At 44.8% G+C, this 20281-nt stretch overlaps 1 protein-coding gene across 18 annotated transcripts in view; it reads left to right on the plus strand.

Moving 5' to 3' along the window:
- Positions 1–761: 761 nt before the first annotated feature.
- Positions 762–20281, plus strand: part of epb41l2 (erythrocyte membrane protein band 4.1 like 2) — a 46324-nt gene continuing 26804 nt past the window's right edge. For 5 of the 18 annotated variants that reach the window (XM_070987548.1, XM_070987549.1, XM_070987556.1 and 2 more), the window contains exons 1-4: positions 12325–12543; positions 16565–16809; positions 16953–17138; positions 18560–18802. In XM_070987548.1, the coding sequence (XP_070843649.1) occupies positions 16579–16809; positions 16953–17138; positions 18560–18802 (660 nt within the window). In that variant the 5' untranslated portion in view covers positions 12325–12543; positions 16565–16578. Of the gene's footprint in view, positions 924–1777; positions 2111–12324; positions 12544–16564; positions 16810–16952; positions 17139–18559; positions 18803–20281 lie in introns of those variants that run through there. The other 13 variants (XM_070987550.1, XM_070987552.1, XM_070987551.1 and 10 more) reach the window with 6 other exon arrangements.

Here is a 20281-nt window from a genome sequence, read left to right on the forward strand (position 1 = left end):
TTACTGAAATGCATGAACCTTGAATCTCTCGAATAATAAAGCTGTTTGATCAAAGCTGACAAGTACAAAACTGATTTGATGAGGTCAGAATTTCTTGGTATCCAGGCAAATGTAGTTATTTTTAGCCTGGTTGCATTATTTCTAAGACAACTGCAGGTTTTTCCCAGACTGGATGTTTTTACTTGTTTTAAAAATCATGGCATGTGAAACTTTCAGTTAAGATAATTTTACTTATCTTACATAACATTTCCTCCATTTTATTGCTTTTTTTTTTTTTTTTTGCTTGGCTTTGAGAGCTGAGTTTGTGTAGCTTTATTATGATCCAATCTGAGAGCGATAACGGTCCTCAGCAGGTTGCAAATCAATTTAAGGGCTGGTGAGTCAAAAGGGTCAAAGACTTCAGGGACAGAGGGAGGGGACTTCAATTCAATTATCCATTTATCATTTGTGTGATTAAATTTTCCCTCTGTGTGCATTTCCTCTCACTATCCTGACATGCAGATATTATGTCAATAAAATGACTGTTTGCTAGAAACCAGACTATTTGCTGTCACGCCAGACGGGAGATCTGCTGTGCACCGTCTTTTCCTCTTGACTGCTCTGCATGCTCATGTGTCACTCTTTGCCTCACTCATTCCCGTCATACTGTAGGGATCGTGCAGCTGGAATGAACCAAACAGCCAGTAAAATCAGCGTTTTCTGTGCAATGTAAGTACATGACATGATATTATGATCCTTCATTTCCTTGATTTTTCAACTAAATCTGAGGTTTGAGACTGTAGCAGGTGCAGCTCATAAAATAAACATGTCGGTGTGATGAGCAGTGTCTGATCATCTGTTCCTCTGCTCTCCGTTCCTTTTGTGTGTGCACGGTCTGCTGGGCTGCTGGGTTTCTCTGCTGGGTCCATGCTGCTCCACTAATGGTGAGTCCACTAGCAAACGCCTTACCTGCCTCCTGGATACTGAATTGGGACCCTAATCAAGTTGCATAATGTGATAACTGACTTACTGTCTTGCAATCAAACAGCCCCTTTTCTCTTGCTGCTGTTTGTCACAAAATCTAAATTTAATTTGCTAGTATTGTTATTACTTCACTCACTGAACTTCCTCTTTAGGTTGTTTGTATTATTCTACTGTACGTTAATGGTCTTCATATGTGGTTGTTTACTCCACCTCTTTTGTAGATGTCAAATCTTCACACTGCCTTACACTATAAGCCAATTACTTCAGCTTCTCTAATCTGGGTGTGGGTGTGTGTATATATGTAAGAGGTGTGTGTGGGTGTGTGTGTGCGGTGGCAGTAACCATGCCTTATGTTAGACAATGACAGGAGTGTGCCCTTTGCTTGGTGTGTGTCAGTAAGAATGAGTTAAGAAGTAATCAACATAATTAAACAACCAGTTATATTCACATTACTGCACTGCAGTGTTTCTCAAAGGCTCAGTTTGTGTCAGGCTGCAATTTTACTGTCTGTGAAAGCTCAGTATGTAGGCGTGAATCACCAGTGCAGGTTAAGCAACTTTGCAAGAAAGAATAAATGCCTTGAAAGGAGGCCATAGCCATGATTTTAGAAACAAGGAGGTCCAAGCAACCTTATCAGCCCAAATACTGGATTAATTCTGACCAAAAATTAACCACTTTAAGGACACTGATTTAATTAAAAAAAGCATATTGTATCCTCTTTTCAAAAAACATCAGTGTGTCCCATTAAAAGATGAAAAAAGAAAGCAGTTATCTGCATCATCAACATATTGCAGTGATCCTATTCGTCCTCTAGAGGGAGCTGCCTCGCTACACTAGCACTGCCACATCCGCATCGAACGGCCCTCAAATGCGAATGGACAGCGCGGATGACCAATCACATCTCAAGATCTGATACAGTATCCCCTCTGAGCCAATGGGAGACAGTCAAGAGATGTTTTTCACTGTATGAGGCGGGTCTTTGGGATGATGGACACGTCTGACTTGAGCCCCGGCCAGATTTTCGATGTGTGGACTGTAGTGGAGATTTTTGGAGGCTGAGGGACGTACGTTATTTTTTGGAGGAGAACAGGAGTGAGAGGCCACGTTTGGAAAAGTTCCCCACACGCGTCGTTGGAAATTACAGCAGGTAACATTTGATTTTACCACCTTTTAAATCACGTGATATACACATTATCGACTGCGGTTGGTCCAATGCTTTTCGGGTATTTAGCGTTTTCTATTGTCGATTTTGTTGCGGTGAATTTAGCTGTAGGTACTCAACCTGCATCAACGACCACCGTCACGAGAAGCAGCTTTTTGAAACGGTTTGCAAACCGCACTCTTCCCTCTCAAATCCGTTATCCGGGCTTGAAATCATACCTTCGGCGGCGCTTCATGGCGCCTATCTCCCTCCACATTATCCCTGTTATCATCACCCAAACTACTTTCATGTCCCTCCTTGTCCCGCTTGGCTGTGTTTGATGTGGTTAGCATCAAAGCTTTCGTTGAAACCTTTAGCGTAGCCGAAAACAGCGTCGCTGACATGTTTGAAAGTCATTTTGTGGCTAAATGACTGGTCCCCGCTCGTTTGCTGGTGGTTGTATTTCCTGGTGTAGGTGAAGGCTGCAGCGACGTTCACGGTGATTTAACGTCGGCCGTTGGCTCCTCTAATCATGCTAACGTCGTCGTTACGTCTCAAAGACTCAGACTGATCAAACATCCGTCTCAGTTTTCGTGGGGCGGTTCGTCGAGCTGCTTCCGACCGCCGAGTTAACAAGGAATAGACGGATGTGTGGAAGCGTGAAGCTGTGGAGAGCAGCATCTCCTGTGAAGCCGTTTGTGAAGTTGTGTCCGCTCCATGATGTACAGGCAGCGCCTCCTTCACAGGCAGCAGCACCGCAACACGTTGTATCACTGCTTTTAAATCATGTGGTTTTGTGCTGGGAAGTGATTTACAAGGATGTTTGACTGAAATGAAAAAAATGGCTCTGATATGGTGATGAAATTAAAGGTGGGACTGAGGCAGCCGAGGTGTTTACAGCAGAGCAGCTAACATCCCAATGAAGGAATAACAGTGTGTGGATTGGCATCATCTATTAGATATTAGTCAGCTGTGTGTGTTCTTGATAATTTAAATCTAAGTTGGTCAGCACCTCGCCCATATCAGCTTACCAGAGCCAAAACTGATGTGTTGAAACAGCTTCTAGTCTGACCAACATCCAGAAGAGATGCTCTTCAATTTATAAAAATAAGAAACAGAGAAAATGAAACCAGTCTTTCCATTTTCAGATTCTGATCAGCTAATATTTTACAGGATAAGTGCCTCCAGTCATCAGTTTAGAGCTGCAACGATTAATCAGACCAGCTGATTTGATTACCGATGAATCGGCTTGACTAAGTTTTTAAGAAAAAGTCAAAATTCTCTGATTCCAGCGTCTTAAATTTGAGAAAATAATCATCAGATTAATCGACAGTGGAAATGATCATTAGTTGTATCCCTAGATCAGTTGGACTGTTGTTTAATTTGATCACATTGGGTTGATTTTAATAGCCTTAAAGTGGATTTTAAACTCTCAAAAGTTAAGATTTCCCCTATGCTTTTTGTAAATGTGCCTGCGTACATACAGTCCTTTACATGTGCGTTTCCACACACGGCCTTAGTGTCATGCTTCGTGACAGATGGCAGGGTTCAGCTAGTTCACACACAGATAGGCGGGCAGGCAGACTGGACTGAGGTTAGATTGTGCTGACTTGTAAAAAGTCAGCCGCCATTGGCAATCATATCTATTACATCAGCCTAATTCAGTTTTCATCAGTTCAGTCAATGTCTGCCTGGTGCCACAGTCAGATGTAATGTGAGTGGCTACCTCTCTAGTTATTTCTATTAGTCTCTTTCTGAACAAACATGCCTGACTTTATCAATACATCTCATGTATGCTTTTTGCAATTCATTGTTTGACGTGTGCTGCAACTTTCTCATGATTTAACAAGACAGGCAGGTGGTTAGAGTTAGATTTAAGGGTGATTGTTAATAGCACAGCCTTAATATTAGTCTCCCTACTCTGTGTGTGTGTGTGTGTGTGTGTGTGTGTGTGGCCTCACGACTCCTCTTTGGTGCTCACAGCCTTCTCATCTTGTTTCCTCAGGGGGAAATGAAGGTAGGTTAGATAGAAATGGAGGGCAGGCACAGACAATGTCATGGACAGGAGGACTGTGCAGGCTGCAGAATGTCTCATCATGCTTCATAGCATTTTCATTGAATTGTTTTCCATGAATGACCCAGACCCTGTTTGACTTTGCATCACAGTTTATTCTCTTGTGATGGGCATAAACTAGACTGCAGGTGATGCCCAGCTTAATTCTCTCTATTGTGGTCTTTGTGGTCTGTGTTGGCCCATCTCTGTTTGTTTGAAAATGGAGCACAAGGCTATAATCTTTCTGTGCAACCCTAAAAGCTCTCTAACAGAGGAGTGGAAACCCAGTGGAATTGAACAAATTACATAACAGTGTCGCCATCCATCCATCCATCCATCCATCCATCCATCCATCCATCCATCCATCCATCCATCCATCCATCCATCCATCCATCCAGCCACGCCGCCCGCCAGTGACATTAAGGAGAGAATGAGTTTTAGAGGTGCCCGCTCGGTCATTTTTATGGAGATGTCTGCTTTTAAAATTTCATTGTTGTGATGTTGGCGTGCTGATTTTGGGATATATCAAACAATCACACTTTCTAGGATTCTATGTCTGTGTTCCCATTCGTTTGAGAGTGGAGACAAATAATCCAATCAGCACAGAGCTAAGGACCTGAAAAATAACACCTTTCTCTCTATACTCTCAGCAGCTATTGAACATCACATGCTTCGCAAAGGTATTATTTCCTGCTGTGCTATTGTGCGGGATTATATTGCGTTACAGGTGTTGTTTAGTACAGCAGCGCATGAATCCACTTCAGCACAGCTCCAGGTTTTCACGACATGCAGCCACGCTGACAAGCACTAAAACATTTACTACTTAACATAACTTAGTGCAAGCAGGAAGGATTCTTGCTTTGGTAAGCTGGAAGGGAAATCCAGCAGCGAGCATGTCTGTCGCTCTGGTGTGCTCTTCCTGTCAGGCCCCTCTCTCTGTGTGTGTATAGTTTATCTATAATCACTGGGGGCCATGTTCATTCTCAGACTCTCAGGATGTGTAGAACAGTGGCGGCACTGTCAAACCCACTAATGAGAGAAGCCTTAATTGGTTGTTCTGGTGGGAGAATCTGCTCATTAAAGGTAGCTGGAACTAACTAGAATAGCGCAGGATGTCTTTTTTCCTCTCAGCATGGCTCAGCATGCATTCACAGTCATTCTGGGATTATGTGTATTTTATGAAATGATGTTTTTGAATATATTTTCTGTGGTTTGGTTTTCAAGGTGTTGCAACATGCAGGGGTCAGAGCTGTAGCAGTTGAAATTAAAGGTCTTACTTGCACTGAGATACAGACTGATTTGTCGACTCTGTCTTAAGGGGGCTGATTTAGCCTTCATATTTTAGAACATCTTAACAGTTTTAATGTGCCACTGCTGCATCAGTTAAAGGAAAACACTACAAATGCACCTTCAGACTCACCCACTGCACCTCAATTTTTCTCCCTCTCTCCTTGTGAGATGCACAAAGGCAAGATGGAGAGACATGGAGACAAAAATAGGAAAATGGGAAACCAGAGATGGAGTGAGAAAAGCAGAAAGAAAGGAGCACAGAAACGAGCAGAGAGGAAGAGAGGCTGAGTGAGAGCGACAGAGAGTGTGAGAGATATTGCTTAACCATTCGGAAAGGCTATGGGAACATCCCTGTGTGTGTGTGTTTTCATCCTGACCCTGTCGGTTCAACAGGAGCGCAACACGTCACGTCAGCTCAGGCGCACACGGACGTGGCCCCCGCTGTCCCACGTGGAACCGAATGACCAGAAAAGAAGCACATGCAGAGAAGCAAAGTGTCACTTAAAAATCAAAATGCAAAGAATCCCAGTTGATTACATGTATCGTGGATTAGCACATTGCATCGTCCTATTCAGGTCTATCAAAGTGGTTTAAGACTGTAAATCCAAATCACAATCTTTCATCTCCTCCACGATTGCAGCAACACTGGGACAGTCACAACAATTACCAAGGTGGACGTACTCTACAGTGTAGCAGTCGGCCGTGACCGGCGGAGTATTAGCCTCTAGCTTTCAGAGCTGCTTGGCCGGCAGGCACTGCGGGACTCGCATTCACGCAGAGAAGATCAGAGAGGCATGGGTGAATGGAAACTGTAATGCAATGTTCAGCTTATTACCGCCACAGAGACAGTGAGGGAAGGAGGGGGGTGAGGTGGGAGAGTGAAAGAGATAGAGATGTAGAGGATGTGTCCAACAGAGGGGACAGAAAGGGAGGCAGAGGGAAGAGGGTTAGCTAACTGCCAAAAAATGTAAATGTGTAAGTGTAAGCTAAAGGCTTTAAATATGCTATCTTAATTGCATTCAGCCAAAAAGCTAATAGAATAGTCGTAGATTAGCAGAGTCATGTTGTTTTATTAAATAAGAGGGTCTATTAGAGGAGAATAGAAAATCCTTGTGTTGAAGGGGGACATTTTTACACCGGAGAGGGAGAAAAAGAGGGCAACCCGCCTTCCCCAGCAAGTGTCCGGCTCTGAAAGAAGCAACAGAATAAAAAACAGAGAGAGAGTGTGGGCCCGTGGCTTTGGCGGGGGGCCAAACATAGTTAAAAACAGATTAATCAGCATAGGGTCACATTCTCACAGAGAGAGGCTGAACGGAGCATGGCACGACGGGCCAGAGCCTTCGTCTTTTTAAAGGCCACATCTTAAGGAGCAGCACGAGGAACTGCTGGCACCGAGGTTTATATTGGCAGAAAAGTGGGTCATGTTGTGCTTTCAGCGCTGATACCTGATCTAAACATTGGCGATAGCGAGGTGACACATCATCCACACATGGTCAGAACATCAAGCAAATTGGGGAAGATGAGGTTCTTCTTTCTGTGTGATCAGCGCAGTTCATTCTTCTGAGCCAGCTCGTCAGCCAGGACTCCTTTATCATCCAAGATTAAGGAAAGACATTTAAGATATTTGACCAAGAGCACAAGAGAGAGTTGAATGCCAAAAATGGGATAATGAACCAATTAGGGATGCATGATAGTGGATTTTTGCCAATATACTGATATTTTCCTGCTCATTTTGGCCAATAGTCGATGCTTTGACCAACACATGCACATTTTTTCCACCTAATTGCAGGAAACAAAACAGCACTGAAGTGGTACTAATATTGCTTTTTTAAAAAGTGTAATAAGTCTTTGTTTGAACCATATGACTACAGGTTTATTTGTGTTTCCAAACATCCGTTCATTCTCAGAAACCAGTAACTTGGATGGAATTCCCTGCCTAATATGACCTAACTACCACATTTTTGTGGTGGATTGTGCCTTTAAATCTTCTGTACGATGATAGCTGGTAAAACAAAAGATTTTAATTTTATTAGGTCATTCATTCTTTCACCGATGGATTAATGGATTCGCTCATTCGTCATTTCATTAATATAATCATTCATTCATTTACTTCATTCATCATGTGTTGACCATTCACTCATTGGGGCTGTCAGGAAAGAGTCGGGGAAGGGCTTGAGAAGCGAAGAGGAGGGGGAGCACAGAGGAGGTGGGATATCAGGGCAGAGCGTTAAAGAGGAAGGGATGAGGGGAGGAACAGGAAGGGAGAGGAGAGGAGTGTTCGGGGCAAGAACGATGAGAGGGAGTCCAGACCAGCTAACTTGTTGTCATTAGTGGCCTTTGAGAAGCTCTGAGGTTTGGGAGGTCCACCTGAGACAAAGGGAGGTCCAGGGGAAAATCCCTGCAACACATTTTAGACAGCCCAAAGAAGGCCGCACACTATGAGGACATCTGTGACGTAACAGCAGTTAGCTGATCAGAAGCTCCACAGGGGAGGAGGCGGGACTTAAAACACTCAGAAAGATGTGTGACTAATCCTCAATCAATCAGAAGACACAAATGTTCAGAGACAGATACAAAAACACGATCGCACTGATGTGTTGCACTCATTTCCTGTTTTTATGTTGACAGGTTCCTGATAAGAGACACACACACACACACACACACACACACACACACACTGAGACGTATGTATGGCTAAAAATGAGCATTGAAGATAGGCTAAAGATGGAGGGATGGGAGATAAACAGAGTGAAACGGGAGAAGGGTTTGAAGTTGCCCCCTTCGCCAAACTTCCTGTTTCCCGGTTATGGGTCAGAGGTCAGTGGTCTGGGATTAACTGATACCAGGCGCCTAAATAATCTGTCTGTGAAGACGGCGGCTACAACATATTTCACATGGTGACGTGCACGTCCGGACTTTAGAGGCAACAGTGTCCTCATAATAATGGAGAAAACAGGATGAGGTTTTGAAAATGAGGACGTCTTATGGTGTTCACAAGGGGAATGTCTAATTTTAGAGTTAGGGTTTAAGGTTAGTAGTGAGAACATTAATGGAAGGCAGCTGTGAGTTGATGTGTGTTCGAGTGCTTTACATTCCCTCTGTGCTTACATTATGCTTTATATTCAGGGATGCACATAGCATTTTTAGACTAGTGATGGCTGATATGACCTGAAATTACTTCAAACCCGTGCAGAAAACCCTGTGAAACACATCTCTACAGCCAGCTCTGTGCAGAGGCAGAGGATACGATTCCCTGCATGTGCACCCGCTCGCCACATTAGGCAGCTGTGATAATGAGCCTTGATGCCCATGAAGTCATTTGTTTTGCCAGAGCACCTGTTGTTACCACCCTCTATGGGATGTACGTCGCCATAGCAACACCACACCCACTGCTAGTGGGGGAGAGCCTGCATCGAGCTGTGTGTCTTTTCACCGCAAGTTTCGCCATTTTTCTTTTTCTTTCACTCACTCGCTCCCCCGCCCCCCCCAGACAACGCCTACTTTCTTCCTCTCTTCTTTTCAATCCCTCTCACATACACGCAGTAAACTGTATCACCTCGCATGTGCACTCGTGTGACCCACCCATACTTTTGCACACACACACACACACACACACACACACACACACACACACACACACAGTCACTCACACATTCACACAGACAGGCCTCTCGCGCCTGACTGCTTTAATCGCTGAATAGGGGAGTTTAGCGGCTAACAATAGTAGTTATGAGCTGACCCATTATTCTCACTCACACACAGAAAGGCAGACTTGTAGTGCTGGAACATAGGGTTCATAAAATGTGATTTAATTTTAGTAATAGTAACATCAACAGCCTTTTTTTTTTTTCCAACATCCAGCATTTGCCACATTGATTGTGCTACTTTGCATTGAAAGCATTAGCAAAGTACCATTAATGCTAAGTAATGGTAATACAGTGTAACAGTATAACACTGCATCCATACATTAGCATTAAATCAGCGTTTGGTAGTAAAGGACATGCTATTACATTGAATGAGGCCGAACCTGCAGTATTATTACTGAGTTATAGTAGCATTGAGCGGAATAGAGTGTGTTGGTGTTTTTTGAAGAGGAAAATTCAACGGTTCTACTGCCATATAGTTTTGCAGCTGACAATAGCAGTTATGAGCTGACAGTAATGATAGGGTAAGAAAAGTAATGACATAGGATCTGTCATTTAAACACACCTTATGAGCTGACCGTTCATTTGCTGAGCTCAAACTGAAGGCGGCAGGGGGAATTTGTGTCAGCGTGTGTGTTCTTTGAGAGCAGCGAGGTGTCGATCAGGTGTAGCCGGGAGTGGAAGAGACGGAGGCGGAGAGAAAGATGAAGGGATGAATGGATGGACAGACAGGCGGGCAGACAGAGCTACAGACAAACATACATGGGGATTATCCCTTGTGTAATCCTCAGTTTGAGGGTTAGAGTGCAGCGTAAAGGGACGGGCATGTTCAGAATTTTCACACCAGCAAACTCGTGTGTGTTAATGTGTGCATGCATCAGCGTGCGATCGACAACACAAACCCGCAGCGAGTGTGTTTATCAGCGATTCTCTGTGCGCGTTTGCTTCAAATCCTTTCACGTGTGTGTGTGTGTGTGTGTGTGTGTGTGTGTGTGTGTGTGTGTGTGTGTGTGTGTGTGCCATTGTGTGACAGATGGACAGATCGTACAAGAGAACAGCACAGATTAGGATTCTGCACTCTTGTGTGTGTGCATGTTTGTGTTATTTCAAAACCAAACTGTCAGCTGTTGGCCTGTGGTGGAATAGTTTGAAAAAGCTGTCAGCTTGTTGCATCAGCGTCCAGTATTTCGGGACATCCCGGTGCGATCTGCTGGATTGGATTTTTAATTCATTAGTCCCGGCCGTATGATGGCCAATTGATTTCCAGTGCGTCGTTAATTGAAACCCATTGAACTCGGCGCACACCAGCTGTCACCAGCTTTGTAGCTCAGTTGAACCACTAACACAGCATTCGATTCAAAGTGAACTCATGGAGTGACCACAATTAATGATATCCAGACTGACAGCAAGCAGTGCATAGTAACATAGGTGCTGTGTGTGTGTCTGTGTGTTTGTGTGTCTGTGTGTGTGTGTGAGACATGAGGTTGAAAGCAGCTGGTTCTGACAGCTAATACACTTTGCCATTACACTAATCCACGCTGCACAGCACCCAACACAAGCACACGTGCGCACACACTCTCACCCACATATCTCTGGATAAGATGCATAAAGTTATGATGTAATAACACCTGTTACTACTTTCACACACATGCTGTTGAGCCTGGGTCCAGACCGCTGAATCACTTCCCACAGCGCAGATCTTATCAAGCAACTCATTTGGAAGAGCCAATCAGAGCCTTTAGATGGGACTGAGATCGGGAATTACATGTAACTGCGCCAGAGTCCGAATCTAAACATGTCGGATGTCTCTTCTGCTGGCTTTAGGAATAGTTTATCACTTTTCCCCTCTGGTGCATCGTGGGTTGGACGGACAACTAGAAAAGTGCAATGCCAACAAAAGAATCCACCATCATTCGTGTGACCTTCATGTCTGCTGTCCGTAGCGCAAACAAGATTCCAAACTCAAAAATTGTGAATCACCGCCACAGTCATAAATTGCACAAAAAATATTAGGTTGATGGGTCCAGTAGTATGTGAAATTACACAGGGGCACACCCACATGCAGACACATGCACACGTGACCAAACTCACGATCCCCTCCAGGCTAAGGTGCAGTGCAGATACTGTGGTTAAACAGCTCCACACAACATGTAACAAGTGCTACTAGCAGCTAGCACAGCATCTGGTTTGAGCGAGAATGACAGAGTGGATGGATACAAGCCTCATAAGCATCATTAGCGCCGCTCTCTAGAGGGTGTGGTGCATCAGCGAGGATGAGCGTGAGGAGGGGAAAGTAGCTCCTGCAGCCCCTGTAGGTCCAGCGTGTAATATCTGTAAATCTGATGTGCTTCAAAATGGGTTTATGCACGGTATTAATCTCTATTGTCACTTTTACGCTCGTCCACTAATCTGTGTTTTTGCTCTGGTAATCTCTTGTCTCCATGGGGACTTAGAGTTGTAGACCATGAATGTTGTTGCCATGAAACCCCCACCCCCAGTCTGCACCTTAGAGTTAGGGTGGGCGGTGATGTACATGTTTTTTTAATAGACTCAGAGTTGTCACACCTGCTTTATCACATAGTAAAAGAACACACATGGGCAAATCAGTGAAGCCAGTGAGTTAAATCTGCCTTTTCTCCTCATCTCCTCTCTCTCCTCCTGCGTCTGCCTGTCATAAAACTTTATCTCTCAGCCACAGGTCAGGTCAGGAAGTCGTCGTTGCCATGGCAGCAACCCCTAAAATGCAGACAGACCGCAATAAAGTTGTAAGTGGGAGAGCCGTGTGTGACTAGTGCGCCTGCGGTGTGCTGTGTGTGATAGCATGAGGGGTGAAAACAGCCATGCTTTGAATGTGGACATGAGGATATGGTCTCCTTTGGGGAATCTGGTGTGTATAAAAGTCGGCAGGGCTCTCAACGCAGGGATTTTTAGTTGTGTTGTCTCTGGTTATCAATTTGGGAATGTTTTCATTCCTTAGTATGTAATATGTGACGTAATGGCTCAGTGTTGAAGAGGCTCTCAGAGGGATTGTCCATTGCATGAGTAATCTGGCATCGTATTCATACACAGTTGTGCTGTGTCTCCCTCTCCTCTGTCTCCATCCATCTTTCACCTTTCTCCGTCTCCCTCTCTTCCTCCCGTACTCCCTTTGCCTCTGCTCCTCGCCTCTCTCATTCTTCTCCAGCGTCTCCACCCCCACCCTCCCCGCTCTCTCTCTCGCTTTCTGCCCTTGTTTCTCTGAGCGATAGTCTCGAGGGAAGCGGGCGCGGAGCTCCGAGGGAGGATGGAGGAGAGAAAATGGCAATGGCAGTATTGTAGGGCAGGCATTTGCTGAGAGGTGGGGGGACGAAAGTTAAGGAAAGAAAGACGAGCGCAAGGAAAAGAGAAAGTAAAAAGAAGAGACAAAGGGAGAGGAGTTGCAGGGAAAAAGAGAGCAGCAGGAGCAACGATAGGTAAGGCCATGAGTGTTATGCATCAGTTCATTTAACCATTCATTCAACCATTCATTTGGAAAACGGAAACTAACACAACAGGTGTCGAAAGGATGCGTTTAGTGTCTTGTGTGTTGCATCAGTAAAGCCCGGAGGAGCTGTCCAGTCCATAGGAGTCATATAAGTTTTCATCTTTGCTGCAGCTGCTCATTGAATACTGAAAGCGCAATTTGTGTCAAGAAAACATCATACTCTAATCTGATTGAGTCAAGCAAATAATAAGATTAAAAAATACTTAGCAAAACCAAAATAAATACTGATAAGCTGCTTTCAGCAGCAAGTAGCCAGAAAAGTATGTAAGCTTTTAGATAATGATAAGATGAGGAAATAAGTTGAGATACGTGGCCCGAGCGCTGGAGAGAAACAGTTGAATCAGAAAATCTTCCGAGCATGTGTACAAAAACAGAAACGACTCGTGTAATCCGATGCCTCGATGGACAGCTGGGTTACTTGAACGCTGCTAATTGCCTGTGAAACAGTCACAACCTCAGAGGAGATGTACGGCACTCGCCCCCAGACAAAATCTGAGTCACTTTCCCGATGAAACAGCCAAACACATCTGGCAATGTTGTTCAACCCGTGTTTGACCCCATACAGATGGAACTGCTGTCACAGCTCAGTCGCTGTGGTGACGGCCAGCGTCCCAACACGGACTCACATTAGATGCTATGCAGATTCTTTTCCCGCCATAAAGCATTCAGTGTGTCCGCATATGCGTGTATGTTGAATAATTGTGTAGGCTGTGATAATTTCACCGCTATTGTTTATATGGACTGTGGGAAGAAGAGAGGGCTGTAGGGAGAGATAATGCAAGCAGATGATTGGAGGGGATTGAAAGGGGGCCCGGAAGAGAGGGATAGAGAGAGGAGGGAGATGAGTGCAGAGACTTAGTGAAAAAGAGAAAAGAGGCACCCTGGGCTGGAGAGGAGAAGAGGAAGATAGATAGAGAGAGATGGAGAGGGTGAGTTAGAAGGTTGTGAGAGGGGTAGAACAAGGTTCCCGGTGTTAAACAGTTGTAGAGAGAGAGAGAGAGCGAGGGCCGGTTTAAAGCAGGCCTAAGCGGCCGTGACAAACATCTTGCAAAAAGCTGCACTCTGATGCCAACTCACACAAACTCGCACATTCATTACACTGCGGGCTAGTTCATTGAGAAACAAAGTGTCTTAGAGGGGTGGGAATGGAGGTCAGGAGGTAGTAACAGACCTGTTTTGATGACTCTACTGCAGGGTGGGAAGAATGGACAGATCCACTGCCTCGTACACAGGAACAAAAGTATGCTCAGGTTGATTATTCCTTAATTTAACTGAGTATTAATGATAAAAGTAAGTGTTATTCCTTGTCTTATTGTACAGTGCTCATTCAAACAACTTGGCAAGGCAAGTACAGACAAGGGCACTGCAATAAGAAAGAATACAAATATAGTGTAACCATATATTTGATCAGGTATCGCTCATGTTTCTATTGTGAGAAAATAAAGGACTGGCTTTAGACTGTCTCTGACTGACTCATGGTATGAAATAGTCCAAACCTCCATGATGTTACGTTATACCCCAGCGTCTCTCTGGCCTAATTTCAGCTAATTGGTGTTAGCTAAATCTGCCGTCTCCAGCAGATTTGTGTCCATTTTGATGACAAACACACAATTAATAAAGAAATACCTACAGTCTGTTTCATCTCCGATTGGTGAGAATCAGGCTTAATCAGGGGCGTTAGCTTTGTGAAGCGTTATATTTAGAGTAGCTTTATGAGGGGCCCAAAAAGGGGAGAAAAGTGACGGAAGGCATTTCTGTGCGTTACATGTGTTTTCAAACTAAAAGCTGTAATCATGCATCTCTCTGCTGTATAATTAGTTTCTGCCTTTCAAACGCTTACCACAGAGACAAAGCAGAAAGTGTCATTTCCTCTAATTCATCACCTGCACAAGGTGTGGCATTGGCTGGCTTACTGCTCCCACCTTAACAGGCGTTGCCACGGTGCGCGTCGTGCATCGTAGCGTAGACGCAAATAATCAACAATGAAATATGTTGCAAACTACATTTGGAATCATTTTAATCGATTAGTTGTTGCAGCCCTAGTACACCGTGCCAATGCCAAGGTTGTTCAGAATGGATTCATTTAGCAGAGATTGGCTGTACATACACGTTGGATGGTTGCTTTACAATGTACATTGTACTAAGCACTAAGGCTATGATTCTCCAGCCATGAGCGTCGTCAGCACCACATCAACATGCTGATGTTTAGCAGGTATAACCTTTAACGCGTTGATCAATCGGATAATGTTTCAGCATGCAAACATTTTTCAAACACAAATTAAAGCTGAAGGTTGCAGTATCATTGGCGCTGCAGGTATTTGGTCATAAACTATAAATTCATGGCAGTGCAGCCAGTAGCTGTTCAGACGTTTCAGCCTGGATCAAAGTGGTGGACTTAACGACGATGACATCCCTATAGCCAATAATGTATTCATGACCTAATTTAAAGATTTCCATCATTAATGGGAAACAGTTTGCTCGAGGCTGAGGGCTCATTGTTTCATGTCAGTGACACTTCCTCTTTCTGAGACAGAAGTCAGTTGTAAGTCTTTTTCTCTCCTCATCTGCACGAGCACATACGGCGTTGCCTCTCTGATATTTGCACACACCTACACACACACCTCTCTCCATCCCTCCCCCCTCCTCCCCTCCCTACCTCATTAGCCGATCATGCGTAAGGAGACCTGTGCTATTTTTACTCCCGCCCCCTCCCTGCACACCACTGCTGCACTTTGGATGTGTGTGTGTGTCCTCTCTTATTGAAGGTGGCAGGGCAGAAAAGAGAAAGTCAAGAGAACTGCTAAGACGGTCAGAAAGTAAATTGCAGACGACGTAATGAATAATAGAATCAGAGGGAGAGGCCCAAAGAGACACAGTGTGAGAAAAACAGGCTTAGAAAGATTCAGAACAACTGAAAGAATAGTGAATGACAATGACTTCACAGCGTATGAATCATGCTGAACCCTCAGCCCGAAGCTGCCCGTGTGCAAACGCTCAAACACACACACACAGCAGACCGAACCGCGTGCGCAGGTAGACGCCCGGTAGGTAGGTGTGCACGCTCTGACCTCAGCTTCACCTCAAGACCAGCGTCATGGTCATCTAGTGTTATCAGCAAATTAGCGTCACACTGAATAGCTCTGTCTGTTGCTGTGATGGGGGGGTGTGGACAGCGCTGACAAAGATATTTGGGTTGAAGACTGTGTTGACCACAGCTGCAGGGTAAAACCAATGACTCAGATATTAAGACTTGAGTAATTCCTCCTCCTTCACTGTGTGTTTGTGTGTATGTGTGCACAAATGTGTGCAATTCCTTGGAACCAGCTGTTGAGCTGTTGACCCAGATGAAACTCGTTGTGTGACATAATGACATCCTAAACTCTTGTGTTTTTGTGTACTTGTGTAAAAGAGACTTGGACGACTCCAACCCAACGAGCGAATGCTTTAAACAGCTGTGAGCTCATGTGCCAACAGCGATGAGCCACATAAGCCTCATGTGCTTATATAAGCTGAATATATCTGATTTTGGTGCTGTTTACAGTACCAAATCGCTTTATATTTCCAGAGATATTTTTCTGTCTTGCTTGCACTGTAAAGGGAAACATTGATCTCTCTCAAAGAATAAAAACGGGACCATGTGGCTCATTTATAAAAGATACTACAGAGTCAGACTCAAATCCAAGTTGCGTGCCATGAAAAATTCATGTTCGTGGCTAATTCAGTGTGGCAGTCTGATTTTTGTCTCGCTCACCGTGATATACCAGCCGCCAAAACAAAATGAATGCCACCAAGTATCATTTTAATTTCCTTTCTGGCTTATCTTATTTAGGATGATGATCCAATGAAATGAACCCTAAACACAACTTATATCATAAAACCAAGCAATGAAAATACTAGAATATTTTCGACTTTAACTCAAATCTACCGCCTTTCCTCTCCCCGCTCTGCAGGCTGACGTGTCACCATGACGACAGAAGCGGGCTCTGAGACCGAGGTGAAGGAGAAAGCCGAGGAGTCGGCCGCTCAGCCTGACCCATCGGAGAAGGCCGCAGAAGAAACACAGGAAGTAGAAGTAGAGAACACCGAGGGAGAGGAGAAGGAAAAGGAGAAGGAGAAGCAGAAAGAGGGGAAAGAGGGGAAAGGAATATCTCGATACCTGCCAACATGGCTTAAGAAGCAGAAGTCTCAGAGCCAGGTGAAATTCCTCTTGTAGGCTTATTAATGTCATGGCTGATTAGAAAACCATGTTTCAATTATTGAGCAGCAATCATTTTTTTTATAGTCTAGACTTTGAGTTTTTAATTTTTTTTGTGTTTGTCTTTTTTTGTCTACATGAAGACCTCCCCGACCAAGGAGGCCCCCTCCTCAGAGGAAGCTGTTAACGAGGTGACGCAGGAAGAAGGGGGGCCTGCCCCAGAAGTGAACGGTCACTCAGAGGAAGTGGAAGAGAAGGAGGCAGTGAAGTCGGAGCAAGTGACGGAAAAGGAAGCAGAGTCTCATTCCAACGCCAGTGCAGACACTGAGGTATTGGTCGCACCTGGCCTGATTTCTCTCCACACCCCATTGGTGCACATGCTGGATGATAGAGTAGACAGGGGGTTTCTCACCACTGTGCTTGTGGCTTCACGTGCAGGTTCACGAATGAAGGAAGTGTGAGTTATTAAATGAAAAGAAAAGAGAAGGTAGGAAAGAGAGCTAGTTAGTAGCTGGACATAGATTTCATGTATTGCTTAATGCTAAAAGGTGGTGATAATGGACTAGGTAGGCCAGTCTGTGGTTACTGGGCATTTCAGTGAGTGAAGAGGAAAAATACAGCACAGGCTGCACCAGGTTTAGGTTATTCCAGCAGGAATAGCCTGTGATTGTGCAGAAAGTCATATAATTATGATTCAACTTTTATGCCTAATTGTATGTTTTTTTTGTGGCTCAGTCATAGATGCTCTGGATGCAGGTATGGTCTTTGGACCAAGGTTGGGAAACCTTGGAACTAAAGGCATAAATAGAAAAAAACACCCAAACCTTAAAGCAGCAGTTCACCTTTTCTGAAATGTACCTTTATGAGCTTTCTGAGAGTTCAATGGGAAGATGGATTAGCTTAGCGTAGCATAAAGATTGGAAGGAGGGGGGAAACCGCTGGCGTCGCTCCAACCAAATGTAACGAAACCCATTCAACAGCACCTTATTTACATGTTATCTTGTTTGTTTGATACGTGCTGGATTCTTGGAAGTGCGCGGTCACTTCCTGGATTCATGTCATCACCGTGAGGCTGCCAGGAGAGAAGAGGCAGAGACTCCAGGAAGTTAGTGCTGCCAGCCAAGAAATATTTCAGTAAACATGAACAGAGTATCAACTTTGTGATCTAACTCTTGGCAAGAAAGACAAAGAAATTCATTTCCAAAAAAAACTGTTCCTTTAACATAATCCTTTGACTAAGAAGAGGAACCGGTTTGGATCGTCCCTGCTGCAGGTTAGTTAGTAACCACAGCGACAAAACCACCAGGAAACCTGTCCCCCAACAGTAAACTGATGAAAAGTATTTTACCTAAACAAATTTCCCCCTTTGCCCAAGCCACATAAACACACACACACACACACACACAAAGTCATTCTCCCTCACGGACATGCACACATGTTCCATCCAGTGATCACATTAAGGCACTCAGGCCCACCCAGTGACATCAACATTTCAGCAATCAGGCCAAAAGAAACGCCTGCAGTTCCTAAGAGCAGATTCAGTCGAGAGGGGGAATTACAAAAGGGGAGTGACAGAGAGAGAGCAGGGTTCCTTCTGACTGAGTTTAGACAGTCAGATTTTCAGTGTTTTCCTTCATTATGACCTTTTTAAGAAGATCATAAGCTTTAAATGTCGGCCACAGTGGGGGGAACACCGTCTGCAACGGCGGTTTGATGCACTTTTTCTCCTTTTTTCTTGCAAACTTGTCAGCCTGCCAAGGAAGAGAAGGTGGAAGAGAGTCCTGAGAAAAGTCCTGAAGAGGCCAAGGTGAGAGCAGAGGGAGAAGGAGCAGAGAAGCCGAAGGAGGTGGAAGGCGAAGAGGAGGGAGGAGGAGGAGAAGGTCAGACCTCCATTTTCCAGTCACCACTTCGCCTGGTGAGGAAGACCAAGATGAAGCTGGTGGTGTGTCACGTGACCCTCCTGGATGGGACCGACTTCACCTGTGAGGTGGAGGTAAGACTCGGGCGGGAAAAACCCAGAGACAGGCACGCACACGGCGTAGAGTAAGGTGATGTCATTCAAATGAAATCCTTAAAAAGGTCCTGGATGCAGCTCATTTGAGCAATTTAAGAACTATGTTCCCCAACATTCTGTCCAACGTTCCAGTGATCTGTCATTCTGCTGCAAATGGTTAAAACAGCCATCTCACATTCCTTTATATCTGTTTAGGCGAGAAATAAGTGGATAAGGATCAAACCAATGTGTCATGGCTGATGTGTGCAGAATTACAGAATGTAATAACATAGAGGATTTTTGCAGCTTTGAAGATTTCCTGGAAAAGTGTCATGGTGCAAGATCCACATTAACTATCAGCATTTCTGCATTTGATGTGACTGATTCAGTGTGTGAGGGGCTGATGAGACACACACACACACACACACACACACACACACACCATCAACAGGTTAGCTTTTTTTCCCACAACATCCTGACAGAGAGGATTGACACATTGTCCGTCATATGTTCTCCGGCTAGTCAAGTAGGCCACACGTGAGCGCCAGTGTGTCAATGATGTAATCTCTAATAGGATCAGATCTGGTATGTGTGTGTGTCTGTGTGTGTGTCTGTGTGTCTGTGTGTGAGCGGGAGCGTAGGGGTGTTTAACTTTCCGGCTCAAAGTGCAGTAACGGCAGAAGCACCCGCTCACAGTGTTTGGGCGTGGTTTAGGGGATAAATGCAGAGCAAAGCAGAGCACGCTACAGGGGCTTGTCTGGTGACCAGAACACACACACACACACACACACACACACACACACACACACACACACTCATGAAAACCTTGCAGATTATGGGGGTCCCACCAGATTAGTTTTCTGCATCTGCTACTCCCAAAAAAGCACGTGCCCCAAACCCCCCCCCCCACACACACACTCAAACATGCCTGCACAGATCCTCACAACATCATGTGTTATTCATGCGGGTGTACAACTATGTCTCTAGAAGGACGTCCCTAAAAGGACAAACAAGACACCCAGAAGTGTTTTAATTTGGTGTTTGCTTTAGTGAGACAGGAGGATAATGTTTGACCAGAAATGTCTCTCCACTGTTACTTAGTGACCTCTTTTCTCATTATTTCTGCTGCTCATGGTTAAAAACGTGTGTTTCCCAAGCAGCCTGCGCTTTTTTAGCAATACCCCTCCTCACATTCTCACATTCAGTGGTAAGGTACCCAGAATAGCCGCTGTGTAGGTCCACTGGAGCTGTCAACAGTTCAGTGCCGGGTTCGAGGGCCTCTCAACAGAACAGTCTACAGCATGTCTAGATTTTCTCACTGGGTTCGGGGATTTCAACTGGCAACTTTACCACAGCGAAGCCCTCTTTCCCTTATCGACAGCATGCCAACGCCCAACAGCGTGCCTGTGAGTGTCTACGGTCGTTTGAACAGTAGCGGCTTTGTCTCGCTACAGAAAACGCTGATACTGCAGCTAACTG

This window comes from Chaetodon trifascialis, chromosome 19 (assembly GCF_039877785.1).
Source record: "Chaetodon trifascialis isolate fChaTrf1 chromosome 19, fChaTrf1.hap1, whole genome shotgun sequence".
Classification (NCBI taxonomy): domain Eukaryota; kingdom Metazoa; phylum Chordata; class Actinopteri; order Chaetodontiformes; family Chaetodontidae; genus Chaetodon; species Chaetodon trifascialis.